Genomic DNA, 12,080 nt, shown 5'->3' with positions numbered 1-12,080 from the left:
GTGGCGCAGTGGTTGAGAGTCCGCCTGCCGTTGCAGGGGACACGGGTTCGTGCCCCGGGCTGGGAGGATCCCACATGCCGCGAAGCGGCTGGGCGCGTGAGCCATGGCCGCTGAGCCTGCGCGTCCGGAGCCTGTGCTCTGCGGCGGGAGAGGCCACAACGGTGAGAGGCCCGCGTACCGCAAAAAAAATAAAAAATGTGCAAGACCTCAAGATCAAAACCTACAAAATATTATGGAGAGAGAGAAAAAAAAGACCTTAATAGGGACTTCCCTGGTGGCACAGTGGTTAAGAACTCGCCTGCCAATGCAGGGCACACGGGTTCGAGCCCTGCTTCAGGAAGATCCCACATGGCTGTGGAGCAACTAAGCCCGTGCACCACAATTACTGAGCCTGCGCTCTAGAGCCCATGAGCCACAACTACTGAGCCCGTGCACCACAAATACTGAAGCCCGCGCACCTAGAGCCCATGCTCTGCAACAAGAGAAGCCACCGCAATGAGAAGCCCTCGCACCGCAAAGAAGAGTAGCTCCCACTCGCCACAACTAGAGAAAGCCGTGTGCAGCAACGAAGATGCAACGCAGCCAAAGATAAATAAATAAAATAAATAAATAAAAGACCTTAATAAATGCAAGGTATACCATATTCAAGGATTAGAAGACTCAGAATTTGAGAGGTGTAAATTCTCCCCAAATTGACATTTAGAGTCAATATAATTCTATCAATATTCCAATAAGTTTTTATTTTGGTGAAATTTAAGATTCTAAAATTTATGTGGAAATACAAAGGGCCAAGGCATTATTGAAAAAGAAGCACAAAGAGGGAAAGTTTGGTCTGTAAGATATACAAACTTATTATTAGTTTTAGAAATGAAGACTGTGATATTGGCATACAAATAAATCAGTGAAACAGAGTAAAGAACCTTGAAACAGATCCCATCACATGTGAACATTTGATATATGGCAAGGGAAGCACTGCAGAGTAGTGGGAAAAGGATGGTCTTTAAAAAAAAAAATAGTGCTGGCAGGGAGATCAGCTCAGTGCTTTGTGAGGACCTAGACGGTAGGATAGGGAGGGTGGGTGGGAGGCTCAAGAGGGAGGGGATATATGTATGCATATAGCTGATTCACTTTGTTGTACAGCAGAAACTAACACAACATTGTAAAGCAATTATACTCCAATAAAGATGTAAAAAAGAAAAGAAGTATAAACATAATGTACACATGAAACTTATATAATGTTATAAACAAATTTTACCTAAGTAAATAAAATTTCCTCTTTAGTTTGTAAAAATAAAATAAAATTTTAAAGTGCTAGAACAATTGGCTATCTAAATAAAAAACAAACACTTTCTCACACTATATGTTAAAAGCAATTCTGGTAGATTATAGATTTAACATGAAAGGAAAAACAATGAAGCTTTTAGAAGATACCATAGGAGAATATCTTCTATCCAATATTTTCCTTGAGGAAAAATTGGATATATTTGATTACAGTGAAGCTAAGAATTTCTATTAATCAAAAGATACCATTAAGAAAGTAAAAAGGTCAGTCATAGAGCAGAAGATATTTGCAACACATATGATCACAAAAATGTTTCTATCCAGAATATATAAAGAGTTGCAAATTGGAAAGAAAAAGACAGACAACCCAGATGAAAATGTGCAAGAGATTTAAACAGGCTCTTAAAAGAAGAAAGTCAATGGTCGTCTAGAGTCTGTCATACAGAGTGAAGTAAGTCAGAAAGAGAAAAACAAATACTGTATGCTAACACATATATATGGAATATTAAAAAAAAAGAAATGGTCATGAAAAACCTAGGGGCAGGACAGGAATAAAGATGCAGACCTACTAGAGAATGGACTTGAGGACACGAGGAGGGGGAAGGGTAAGCTGGAACAAAGTGAGAGAGTGGCATGGACATATATACACTACCAAATGTAAAATTGATAGCTAATGGGAAGCAGCTGCATAGCACAGGGAGATCAGCTCTGTGCTTTGTGACCACCTAGAGGGGTGTGATAGGGAGGGTGGGAGGGAGGGAGACGCAAGAGGGAAGAGATATGGGGACATATGTATATGTATAGCTGATTCACTTTGTTATAAAGCAGAAATTAACACACCATTGTAAAGCAATTATACTCCAATAAAGATCTTAAAAAAGATAACAGTGACTTCTTTATAAGTCACTTCTTTTAAAATTACAACTCAGTATAAAAAGAAAAAAGAAAGTCAATGGTCATATGTCCATTAAACACATGATAAGATTTTCAACTTCATTAGTCATTGGGGAAATAAAAGGAAAAAACCCACAATATACTACTAGGCTAAAGATAAAAGTCTGACAATATCAAGTGTTGTCATGGGGCTTGACAACAAGGGAACCCAGTTCTCTCTGATCCAAAGTCTGTGCTCTTAACTTGAAAAAACCTCAGTGAGCAAGTGCTGGTGTGGTGTCCATTCCAACAGTTGGACCAGAACCCTCTCAGGGACTCCGTGGTGGCTTCCATGTGAACTGTCTGACTGTAGGGTGAAGTTACCTTGGTAGGGAAATAGCGGCTGAATTTGAACTTCTTCAGGGTCAGGGTCATGGAGTATGTCCCGAAGAAAAGGATGAAGGACATGAGTGCCAAGTCTGGGATGAACTGGCAGGAATTCCCGAGTAGGCGCCCACCATAGTTCAAACACTCCTTTTTGCTCAGCAGGGACCAGTCCAACGCTGTGAGGTTAAGGGGGTTGTACTTGTAGACCAAGACAGGAGAGAAACAGTCAGGGCCTTCCTGGGAGGTCAGCTGTTTCCTCCCCACTGCAGTTTCCAGACAGCCCACGCACCCCTCCCACCCTCCAAGGGGCCCCAGCCCTCCTGCCCCATGATAGTGCCCAGCAACAGAGTGATGGTCCTGGGAACAGGCTGTTTCAAGGAATGACAAGCAGGAGGTTCCCTGGGAAGGTTAGGAGCTGACGTGTGCTTCTTCATTGTGTTCTAGGATGTACTGCTTTGTGAGTGAGGAGGAAAAGTGCAGGACTGGCTCCCATCTCAGTCAATCAACCGTGGGTCCTGTCCACAACTCCTTCCTGGAGTGTCCCACATTTATCCTCCCCTTTCCTTCTTCTATGCACACACTTTTTGTGTGCACAGAAGAAGGAAAGGGGCTCACACCCCACCCTTGTCAGACCTCTCTTGGGTTAATCACTTCAGTCACTTGACCTTTGGTGTCCCAGATGCCTAAAATCCAGGGCACACAAAACAATTATATATATATATATATATATATATATATATTACACATTCCTATATATATTCTTATTTATGTTCCTAAGTATGTATAGGTACATATATTTATATATCTATATTCACACATGTATATTAATATATATGTTTCTAAGTGTAATAGAAGGAGAGTAATGTATAATAAAATTTAATTTATATTTTGAAAAATAAATGTGCAAATATTCAGGAACCTACTTAATGAAGTAAACAGATGTTTGCAACTAGCCATAATGTATGTTTGTATTAAGAGAAGTGTGGTAGTTTGATATAATAACAGTCCCCAGTGGATCATGGCTCCCTGTGTCCACACTCCTCTGTGATGTGACATCAACCGTCCTCCCATCAAAAGGTGATTCCCCTTTGAATCTTAGCTGGCCCTGGGCCTGCTTAGATCAATAGACCAATAGAATGGGGATCAACAGACCAAGACAATGCGAATGCCCCCCGCAATGTAGCCATGCCTCTACTGCCCCACTGGTCTGGCCCAACATCTCTGTCTTGACTTATTTCTCCTGATTTCCCTGTGTGATGCCCCACCCTCACTCTGTCTCAGCAGGACTGGTCCACCCACTGTCCTCAGGACAGATTTTGTGCTTTTCCTCTTGTGCCCTTCTGTCTATGCTGGTCCCTAGGCTTGGAATGTGCTATTCTCTATGGAACCAACTTTCCCAACCTTCAAGACCAGATCGCGTTCTACTTTCTCCATGAGGCTTTCTTCTCTAGTTTGCAGAGTGCGTCCTGCCTCCACTGCTGGAAGGATGCATTTGACCTATATTTGACGCACGGCACGCTCTACTTGTGCTGCCCGTTACTTTTTCAGGTTAATCTCCACATGCATATTACAAGCAGGTTGGAGGGCAACGACCACATTTGTTTCTTAGATGTTTTTCGAACCATCACATCGCCCGCACACAGCGCCTTACACATAGTAAGTATTCATACATAGGCACTGACTGATTCCATTTTTCCTCCCTCAAAATCAGATATTTGAGAAAATCTTAGGTTAAATTGCCACTGAGCAGTCAGCTGCCTGTGCAGGGGTAAGTTAAGAGGCAAGCTTAGGGACACTAAAAGTCCGAAATTCTCCTCCCAGTACCTACCAGGTGCTACCCTTCACCTGGTTTTCTACTTCCCACCGTTAGTGCCACTTAGGCTAGGTGTCTTCTCCTGACGGCCGCTGCTCATCATTATTGGGAAAGGCAGACCAGACCAGGGGCCCTCAGAGACACGTGAGTGCAAACGACAGATCAGATTCAGAGAGGGGGGAGCAATAATAAGCTTTCTGGGGCTGCAGGGTAGCATTGTTGGTTAGGAACTGGGAGTCCTCGGTACAAAGGCAGGGAAGAAGGCAGAAAGATGGGCGGGAAAGTTTACAGCCTTGCACAGCCCTACTTACCATTCCTCACCTCAACCCCACCCCACCCCACCCCCACCCGCCCCCCCCACCCCCGTCGTGTGCGTGTGTGTGTGTGTGTGTGTGTGTGTGTGTGTGTGTGTGAGGGAGGGAGGAGGGGGAAGCTTGGCACAAGGATTTAAAAAAATGAGACAAAATAGGATTTTGACAGTATATACTTAAAAATATTCATTTTCACAGCTCTGCGGGTGACCCTGGTGTGGGTATGCAGCAGGGTTAATCTCTGCAAGTCTGGTCTAAGTTTCCCAAATCTTCTCAATCTCCCCACAAACAGAAGCCCTTGCATGTCTGACATGAAGAAAGGACTTACCAGAGAAGTGTTGGTGTTGGGTGGCGACGTGGCTGAAGCATTGAATGCGGTTGTGTTCGCTGTGGATGAGCACAGGACATGGGGAAGGGTCAGCACCTGCTGGGTGGGGATCCTGCACCCCACCCCGGGCCCCACTCTTTCCCATTTCCTTCCAGCTCCTTAGAGACAAGGACTGGCTTTCATTGTGAGGGCAGCTGCACCCTTCATTCTCCTCACTTTGTTCAGGGAGGGCAAGGGTGGTGGGAGGGAGCCTGGGCCACAGCTCCGACAGTCTGGCTGGGCCAGGTTAGGACAGCTCCTGTCTGACATGGAAGGGCTGGCTTTAAAACCTGCTGCCAAGACGAGATGCTAACACAAGTGGGTAAATAATGTGCCTTGTGAATCCCTGCCACCCGCCTGACAAATGTCTGTGCTCTTAGACTTAATTCACATTTTCAAAGAACTTAAGTCTTTGCCACGCACTGTGCCAAACCCTTACGTACGTCATCTTGCTAAGTTCCTAAATCCCCAAGAAATTTCCACATTTTAAAGATGAGGTAACTGAGGCCCAGAGAGACTAAGTAACCTGCCCATTGCCCAAGGTCACGCAACTCACTCTTGGGGGAGCCGTTACCCATCCCAGGCAGGCTGGCCCAGAGCCTACACACCTCCCAGCTCTATACGAGGAGCTTCCTTCCCTGCCCTGCTCCCCTCCACATACACTTCCTTTCTCTCCTGCCCTGTCCCTATGTTTTTTGTTTTTTTTTTTTTCAGGTCAGCTGGGCCTGTAAGAACTTGTTGGGTATCTTCCCTAATCTGCCCATTAAATGCTAGCTGAGGAAAATTAAACCTGGGCCCAGGACTTGAAGGAGAATCAGGACCTCAGAGGTGCTGCTCTCAGCTGTTCACTCTGCATCCCTTGCCCACAATCCCCTGCCCCAGCCTCAGTGTCCCTAAGTGGAGCAGAGGAGGGTTCCCTTCAGGGGCCATGCGACGAGTTGAGAGGAACTGTAATCCCCTGCTTGAGGGATGCAGCCATTTATTAAAAAGGCAGCTTTGGAGGTCACCCTCTCTCTTGCTCCTGCACTGCATGCATAGAGGAGAAGGGCCAGGTTCTCCTCGCCTTCATCCTCCAAGTGAAGACTGACTAAGCAGTTCCTCTGCAGCTGATTTAAGGAGGGAGGGAGGAGGCTCAGCCAGTTTGCTAGCAATAATCTAAATGCATCGCAAACCCCATTTAACTCCTGCTAGGAACCCAGAGGGAATAAGAGGTTATTCCTGAAGCTTCCTTCAACCTCTAACAAACTGTCATGGGGTGGATGTGATCACAGGGCCCTTCTATGTTGCCTACTTCTGGGGCAGTTGGGGCTGGGAGTGGCTAAGGAATTCAGTCTTGACCTAGGGCAGAATATTCTGAGAAGTTCTACAAACCCAGAGTTTTGTTACAACTATTCTAAAGAACACTTCACTTAAGAGAAATCAGGGACATCTGCTGCCTTTCCTCACACTACTGACCAAAAGAACACGATGCACAGTTAACAATGGAGCAGGGAAGGCGAGCAGGAAGGCTGACTCAGGGGTCCCCTCACAAATGCTACAGGACCCCCAGCTAACACTCGAGCCTGGTGAGTGTAGACGCGCTTCCATTGCCCAAGGTTGTCAGATCAGACATTCTTTTGATGTCTTCTGCTTAGGCTTTGCCATTCTTTTATATCGAGAACTTTGTGAGGTTTATCTGAAAGCCACTTTGAGATGAAGAAGGAAGAATCATAACATGGAAAATCCTAGAAAGGGTCCAAGTATCAAATATTTTTAAATTCTAGTGTTTACAAAGTGGTACTCACTTGGGATTGAAAGCAGCCAAGTCAGTGTGTGCAGCATCAATAAATAGAATACAAATCAGTTACAATGGAAACAAGATTAGATTAAGAAGCGTTCCCGAAACAAGCTCTGACTGATAAAGAGTGACAAAGAGTGATAGTGTGCCACCGTCAAACTGGGTTTTGCAGTAGCACTAGGATTAGGGAACAGTTCGTAAAGGAGTGGCCCATGGACTGGGAAAGAAACCCTCCTAGTTAGCTCCCCCCTCTCCAGTGTCCTAAACATCTAGAATTTTCCCTTTCATATTCTCCTAATCAAAACTAACTTGTCCTGTTTCCAGTTCCTTTACTCTCCACGAAGAAACTGAAAACCTAATCTCACTATGGCTAGTTGCTAATAATGACTCAGTTTAATAGAGCAGTAGTTCTCAAACTTAAGCATACGTGAGAATCACCCAGAAGGCTTGTTAATATACAGCTGTCTCTACCCCAGAGTTTCTGATTCAGCAGGTCTGGGGGGGGGAGGGGGTGGTGCCTGAGAATTTGCATTTCTAACAAGTTCCCAGATAGTTCTGATGCTGCTTCCAGGGACCAACTTTGAGAATCATGGCGATAGCATGACCCAAAGGAATGAGGTGACATTAGGCACCTGGGCAAGGCCAGAGGGGACACTATTTGGAGGTAGGTGGATCCTATCATAGTTCTCAAATCCTACCTGATGTGCCCTGTTCCTAGGGAACCCCTATGTTTGGTTTCTCCTGTGGACAGATGATTCCCAGAATGGCCGAAGTTCCACATATGACCCTAGAATTTGGACCATTTCTGAAAGAAATTAAGGATGTGTACTTCCAAAAGCCATGTTTGTGGGAACGTTTGTGTTCAGTGCAATGGGTCTGTAGTCCAGAGGGTGTGAGCAGAAAACAAAAGTGCCCTGATGGGGCTTAGTCCACAGAGGTGGGATTTGCTCTACAGTGTGATGACAAGAGCCTGCAGGGAGGATCTCCTCACTCCCCTGGGCAAGCAACATGCCCTGGCTCAGGACAACAGACAGCTTCACCTACTGCTGGGTTTTAATGAAATAACTGAAAATGAATTATAGAAAAAAGAAGAAGAGAAAAAAATTGTCTCGATATCTTTACAAATTCAGAGCAGTGACAGAGGGTGAGAGGGTACAACCAAAACTATGTTCCCTGATGTCAGAACAACTTTATCCTTACAAGGCCTAGTCTAAAGTAGAGTGCACAATAATTGTGCAACAAATATTTTTGGTTGACTTATCAATATTTTTTATCAGTTGTATGCATTAAGGTGCTGAACAACACGGTAACTACTTACGTGAAATGCCAACTGAATCTGAGTATAGATATGAAAACCTCACAAGCGTTCCATGAGACTGGAAGGGCCAGCATTGATATCCTCTAGGGAAGCTGACATTTGGTGTGACCTTGGGTGTCTCTGGACCTCAGTTTTCTCTGTGAGTCCAGCCTGGTGGTGCTAAGAGATATGTGGATGGCTCTCTAGCCTCTGCTCTATAGCATCCTGGGCACTCTGAGCACGTCCCACTGAAAGCTCTCAGGGGCATGATTCTGACTGCAAAAGAGGCCAGTGGTTCAGCTATGGAAAGTCCTAACTTTACAGATGACACTTTTTTGGTCAGAAAGGGACTTCACAGGAATGGGTTGACCATTTGGTTGATTCAGCCTCCCACCCAGCATAGGGATCCTTTTTACGATACCTCTGGCAGATGGATATCCAGGTAGTGTCCAAGAAGCTTGCTACCACCCGAGGGGGCCAATACCTCTCAGGGTGGTGGCTTCCACCACTGTTAAGATATACCTTGAATTCAGCCAGCGCTTGGCTCCTGGAGATTTTGTTCTTCAGCCCTCATTCTGCATCTTATAGTTACACAGGGTGAATCTGGCCCCTCTGTGTCATGACAGACTTTCTCTCATACCTCTCTAAAAGCCTGGATAACCCCAGGTTCTCGAACCATTCTTTAATGCCTGGATAACCCCAGGTTCTCGAACCATTCTTTAATGACATAGTTGCCTGGATAAAGCCTGGATAACCCCAGGTTATCTAAAAGCCTGGATAACCCCAGGTTCTCGAACCATTCTTTAATGACATAGTTGCCAGGTCCTCCTCCACCCTGACTAGTCCTCCACCCTGGACATGTCCCCATCTGTAGGGATGTTCATCCCTCTGGTGTGAACACACTGGCAGTGATGTGTCAGGGAGAACTCATGGTGTCATGTGCTCATGGAGCTGGGAGGGACTTCAGGCTCCATCAGGTCTACCTCTGGCCTAGAGCAGGCCTCTGGCCCGAGTAGCATTTCTGACTGGTGTGGCCTCCACATTACTCCACACTGAGGCCAAGCATGCCTTCTTCCCTTCCTGGGGTATCGCTATCACTGCTTCCTCCTGACTACGACCCTGGGCTCTGGTATTGTGATCCTCATTAGAGTTCCTGTCCCCTTGATTTCCTTCCAAAAACTGGTTTAAGACCCTGTATTTGCTCCTTTGGGACAGAAAGTCCTTGGATGAACAGCCCCTCCCAAGCAGGCTCTTGCTCCTGCCTTTGAGTAGACAACGGGGTGGGGGGGAGAGGCAGAGGGGGAGTGGGTGTTAGAGGGGAGTGGGGAGTGGGTGGGGGCCTAGGGCACCTCTGGGTTTACCGGTCACCTGTGTCAGGGGCGACGCACTCGCATTTGTAGATGGTGATAGAGTCAGGCTTGAAGTTCATGTTGATGGGGTAGTACTTGAAGGCACCAATCATCTTCTTAATGGCATCATAGATGAAGATGAAACTGATGAGGGTGGAGAAGCCCTCCTCAGTGAAGCGGGTGATATACTTGATGATAAAGCTGGCATCTGTGGCCACCAGGATAAGGCACTGGACAGCTGAGTGTAGGCCAATCCAGAGGCGGAACTCCATGTAGTCCAGGCCATTGCCTCTGGAAAGCAGAGGGAATCGAAGGGCCTCCAGCCCAAGGCTCTTGGCTGTGCTCGGCTCCCCAGACCCACCCTGGGTGCCTCATCTGCCCCTCCTGTGGCACAGATGCCCTCCTAGGAAGTACAAGAGGATTGGGGATGGGGACAGTTCCCGGGTGGGGTTGTCTGGTCTTTGAGAATTCTGGGAAAGGCTCCCATGGGATGGCAGAAAGGTGCTCGCACACTTCGGTTCTTACACATTTGGTAACAAACACCAGAGTGAATGAAAAACAGGGAAATTTCAGAATGACACAGCTGGAGCAGACCTTAGAAATGTTGTAGGTGAGGCAACTGAGCCCAGAGCTGCATGAGTCAGGGTATAGCCTTCTGACCTCCAGCTTGAAACTTTTTATACACTCACTGCATTGACTTTCAAGTCATAATTGCTCATGAGCAGAGCAGTGTGAATTCTCTCCTCTTGTCTTGCCTGGATTTCTCCCCATGGGCTGTGCTAATAAGCACTAAGGTGGCTTAAAGGCAGATATCGGAGGGAGTCAGGAGGGACCACCTGGCAGTGCCTCCTACAGGTAAAGACAGCTTTGGTACCTTCTCACCTCACCTCCCCCTTGGGGCTCTTCCCCTACTCCAACCTTGGCATACTGTCCCAAGTGTGAGAGCAGGCACTGGGGGCCACCAAGGGCACCTACTTGCTGAAGTCGAAGAGGAGCTTCTCGAAGATGAGGATGGGCCCTGTGCTGCTGAGGATGATGAGAGGCTGTCCCGAGAAGAGGCAGAACAAGGAGCCAGCCATGGCAGTGCCCAGGAAACTCTCCATCACTCCCTGGGGGCAGGAGGAGTGTTAGGCTCAGTAGAGGTGTGAGAAAGGGGCCTCTCTGACAGGTTAGACCCCAGTTATCTCAGCAAGGGCCACAATGCTCGTCCTTTATCCTAGGTCCTCTCCTCCTCAAATTCTGCTCCCCATCTCTGACTCCACAACCTCACATAATTGCCAAGCATCGCTCTCTAATTCTAGGTCCCATGTGACTTCCTTTTGTCACCCTAGGGCCTAGAAAACAGGGCTGCCAATGGTCGTGCTTGTTCCTGTGCCCATTCTACTCCCAGAGGACAGTCCATTCATCCACCCAATCATTTATTAATTCAGAGATCTAGCAGGTGCTTTTAGAGGTCAGACCATTCATTCATTCATTCATTCAAAAATCTATTAAGAAAAAAAAAAAAAATCTATTAAGGGCCTACTATGTATCAGGCGTTGTGCTAGACATGGAGGACCCAGGAACAAACAAGATAATGCATCTTCATTCTAGTGGGGGATACACACAAGAAACTAGGCGATTTCCATACAGCAGAGTTTCTTAACCTCAGCACTACTGACATTTCAGGCTAGATAATCCTTTGTTGTAGGGGGCTATCCTGTGCATGGTAGGTTGTTTATTAGCATCTCAGTAGCACCTCACCTCCCAGTTATAAAAACCCAAACTGTCTCTAGATGCGACCCAATGTCTCCAAGGGGTCAAAATCGTCTCTTGTTAAGAACCACTGCCAAGAAATATGATAAGGCTGGATAAGGTAGGAGCATACAGTAAGAGTGAAGGGTTGGTCAGGAAAGCCTCCCAAGAGGTAGATACACGGAAGCTGAGAACCAAAAAATGAGCAGAGAATTGACCAGGAGAATAGGGTAAGTGGATGAGAAAGAGTGTGCCGGGAAGGGCAACAGTATGCACAAAGGCTGGAGCTGAAAGGGAGCACGTCTTTGAAGAACTGAAAGATGATCAGGATTGATGGAAAACAGAATGCAGATGAGTGAGGAGGACAGGAATCTGAGAAAGGGAATACTGGGAGATGAGGCTTGAGAGGCAACTAGGACCATGTCATGAGGGCTACTGGGGGAAGCTGGGATTTATGAGTCAAGGATGATGTGTGAATATCTGGGTCAACCATGGTGTCGCTCATTGGCTGGGGGGAGCAGCAGGTCTGGAGGAAAGGTAATGGATGCAATGTCGGCCCTGTGAGTTGGGGGATCCCAAAGGGCAGCTATATGGACATGCCCAGGAGGCAGCCGGATACTGAACCTGCCGCTCAGGAGAGTGGTGTGGGCTGGAGATAGGCACTCATCTTAATTTATCTGGGAAAGTGGGTCTTCACCTTGGTGCTCCGAGCTTTCCAGTGATACTATCCCAAAGGCCCCCAATGGAGAAGACCCTTGTCTGGGTCTCAGGCTAGTGTCTCTGCTGAACTGTTTTCCCCAGGTATACCTGTGTTGTTGTCATGGTAGACATTTCTAAAAATGTCTTAACTTCAAGCTAAGAATTTAAGGTTAGTTTTTTTAAAAAGTATGG

General features: G+C 46.6%; 1 protein-coding gene across 2 annotated transcripts in view; it reads right to left on the bottom strand.

Moving 5' to 3' along the window:
* SLC4A5 (solute carrier family 4 member 5) overlaps positions 1-12,080 on the bottom strand; it is a 151,066-nt gene that overhangs the window by 24,057 nt on the left and 114,929 nt on the right. For both annotated transcript variants that reach the window (XM_073791225.1, XM_073791224.1), the window contains 4 exons: positions 10,431-10,564; positions 9,475-9,746; positions 4,994-5,052; positions 2,539-2,739 (listed from right to left, as the gene is read on the bottom strand). In XM_073791225.1, the coding sequence (XP_073647326.1) occupies positions 2,539-2,739; positions 4,994-5,052; positions 9,475-9,746; positions 10,431-10,564 (666 nt within the window). The remainder of the gene's footprint in view (positions 1-2,538; positions 2,740-4,993; positions 5,053-9,474; positions 9,747-10,430; positions 10,565-12,080) is intronic.

This window comes from Tursiops truncatus, chromosome 14, assembly GCF_011762595.2.
Source record: "Tursiops truncatus isolate mTurTru1 chromosome 14, mTurTru1.mat.Y, whole genome shotgun sequence".
Classification (NCBI taxonomy): domain Eukaryota; kingdom Metazoa; phylum Chordata; class Mammalia; order Artiodactyla; family Delphinidae; genus Tursiops; species Tursiops truncatus.
This window is presented reverse-complemented; position numbering and strand designations above follow the sequence as displayed.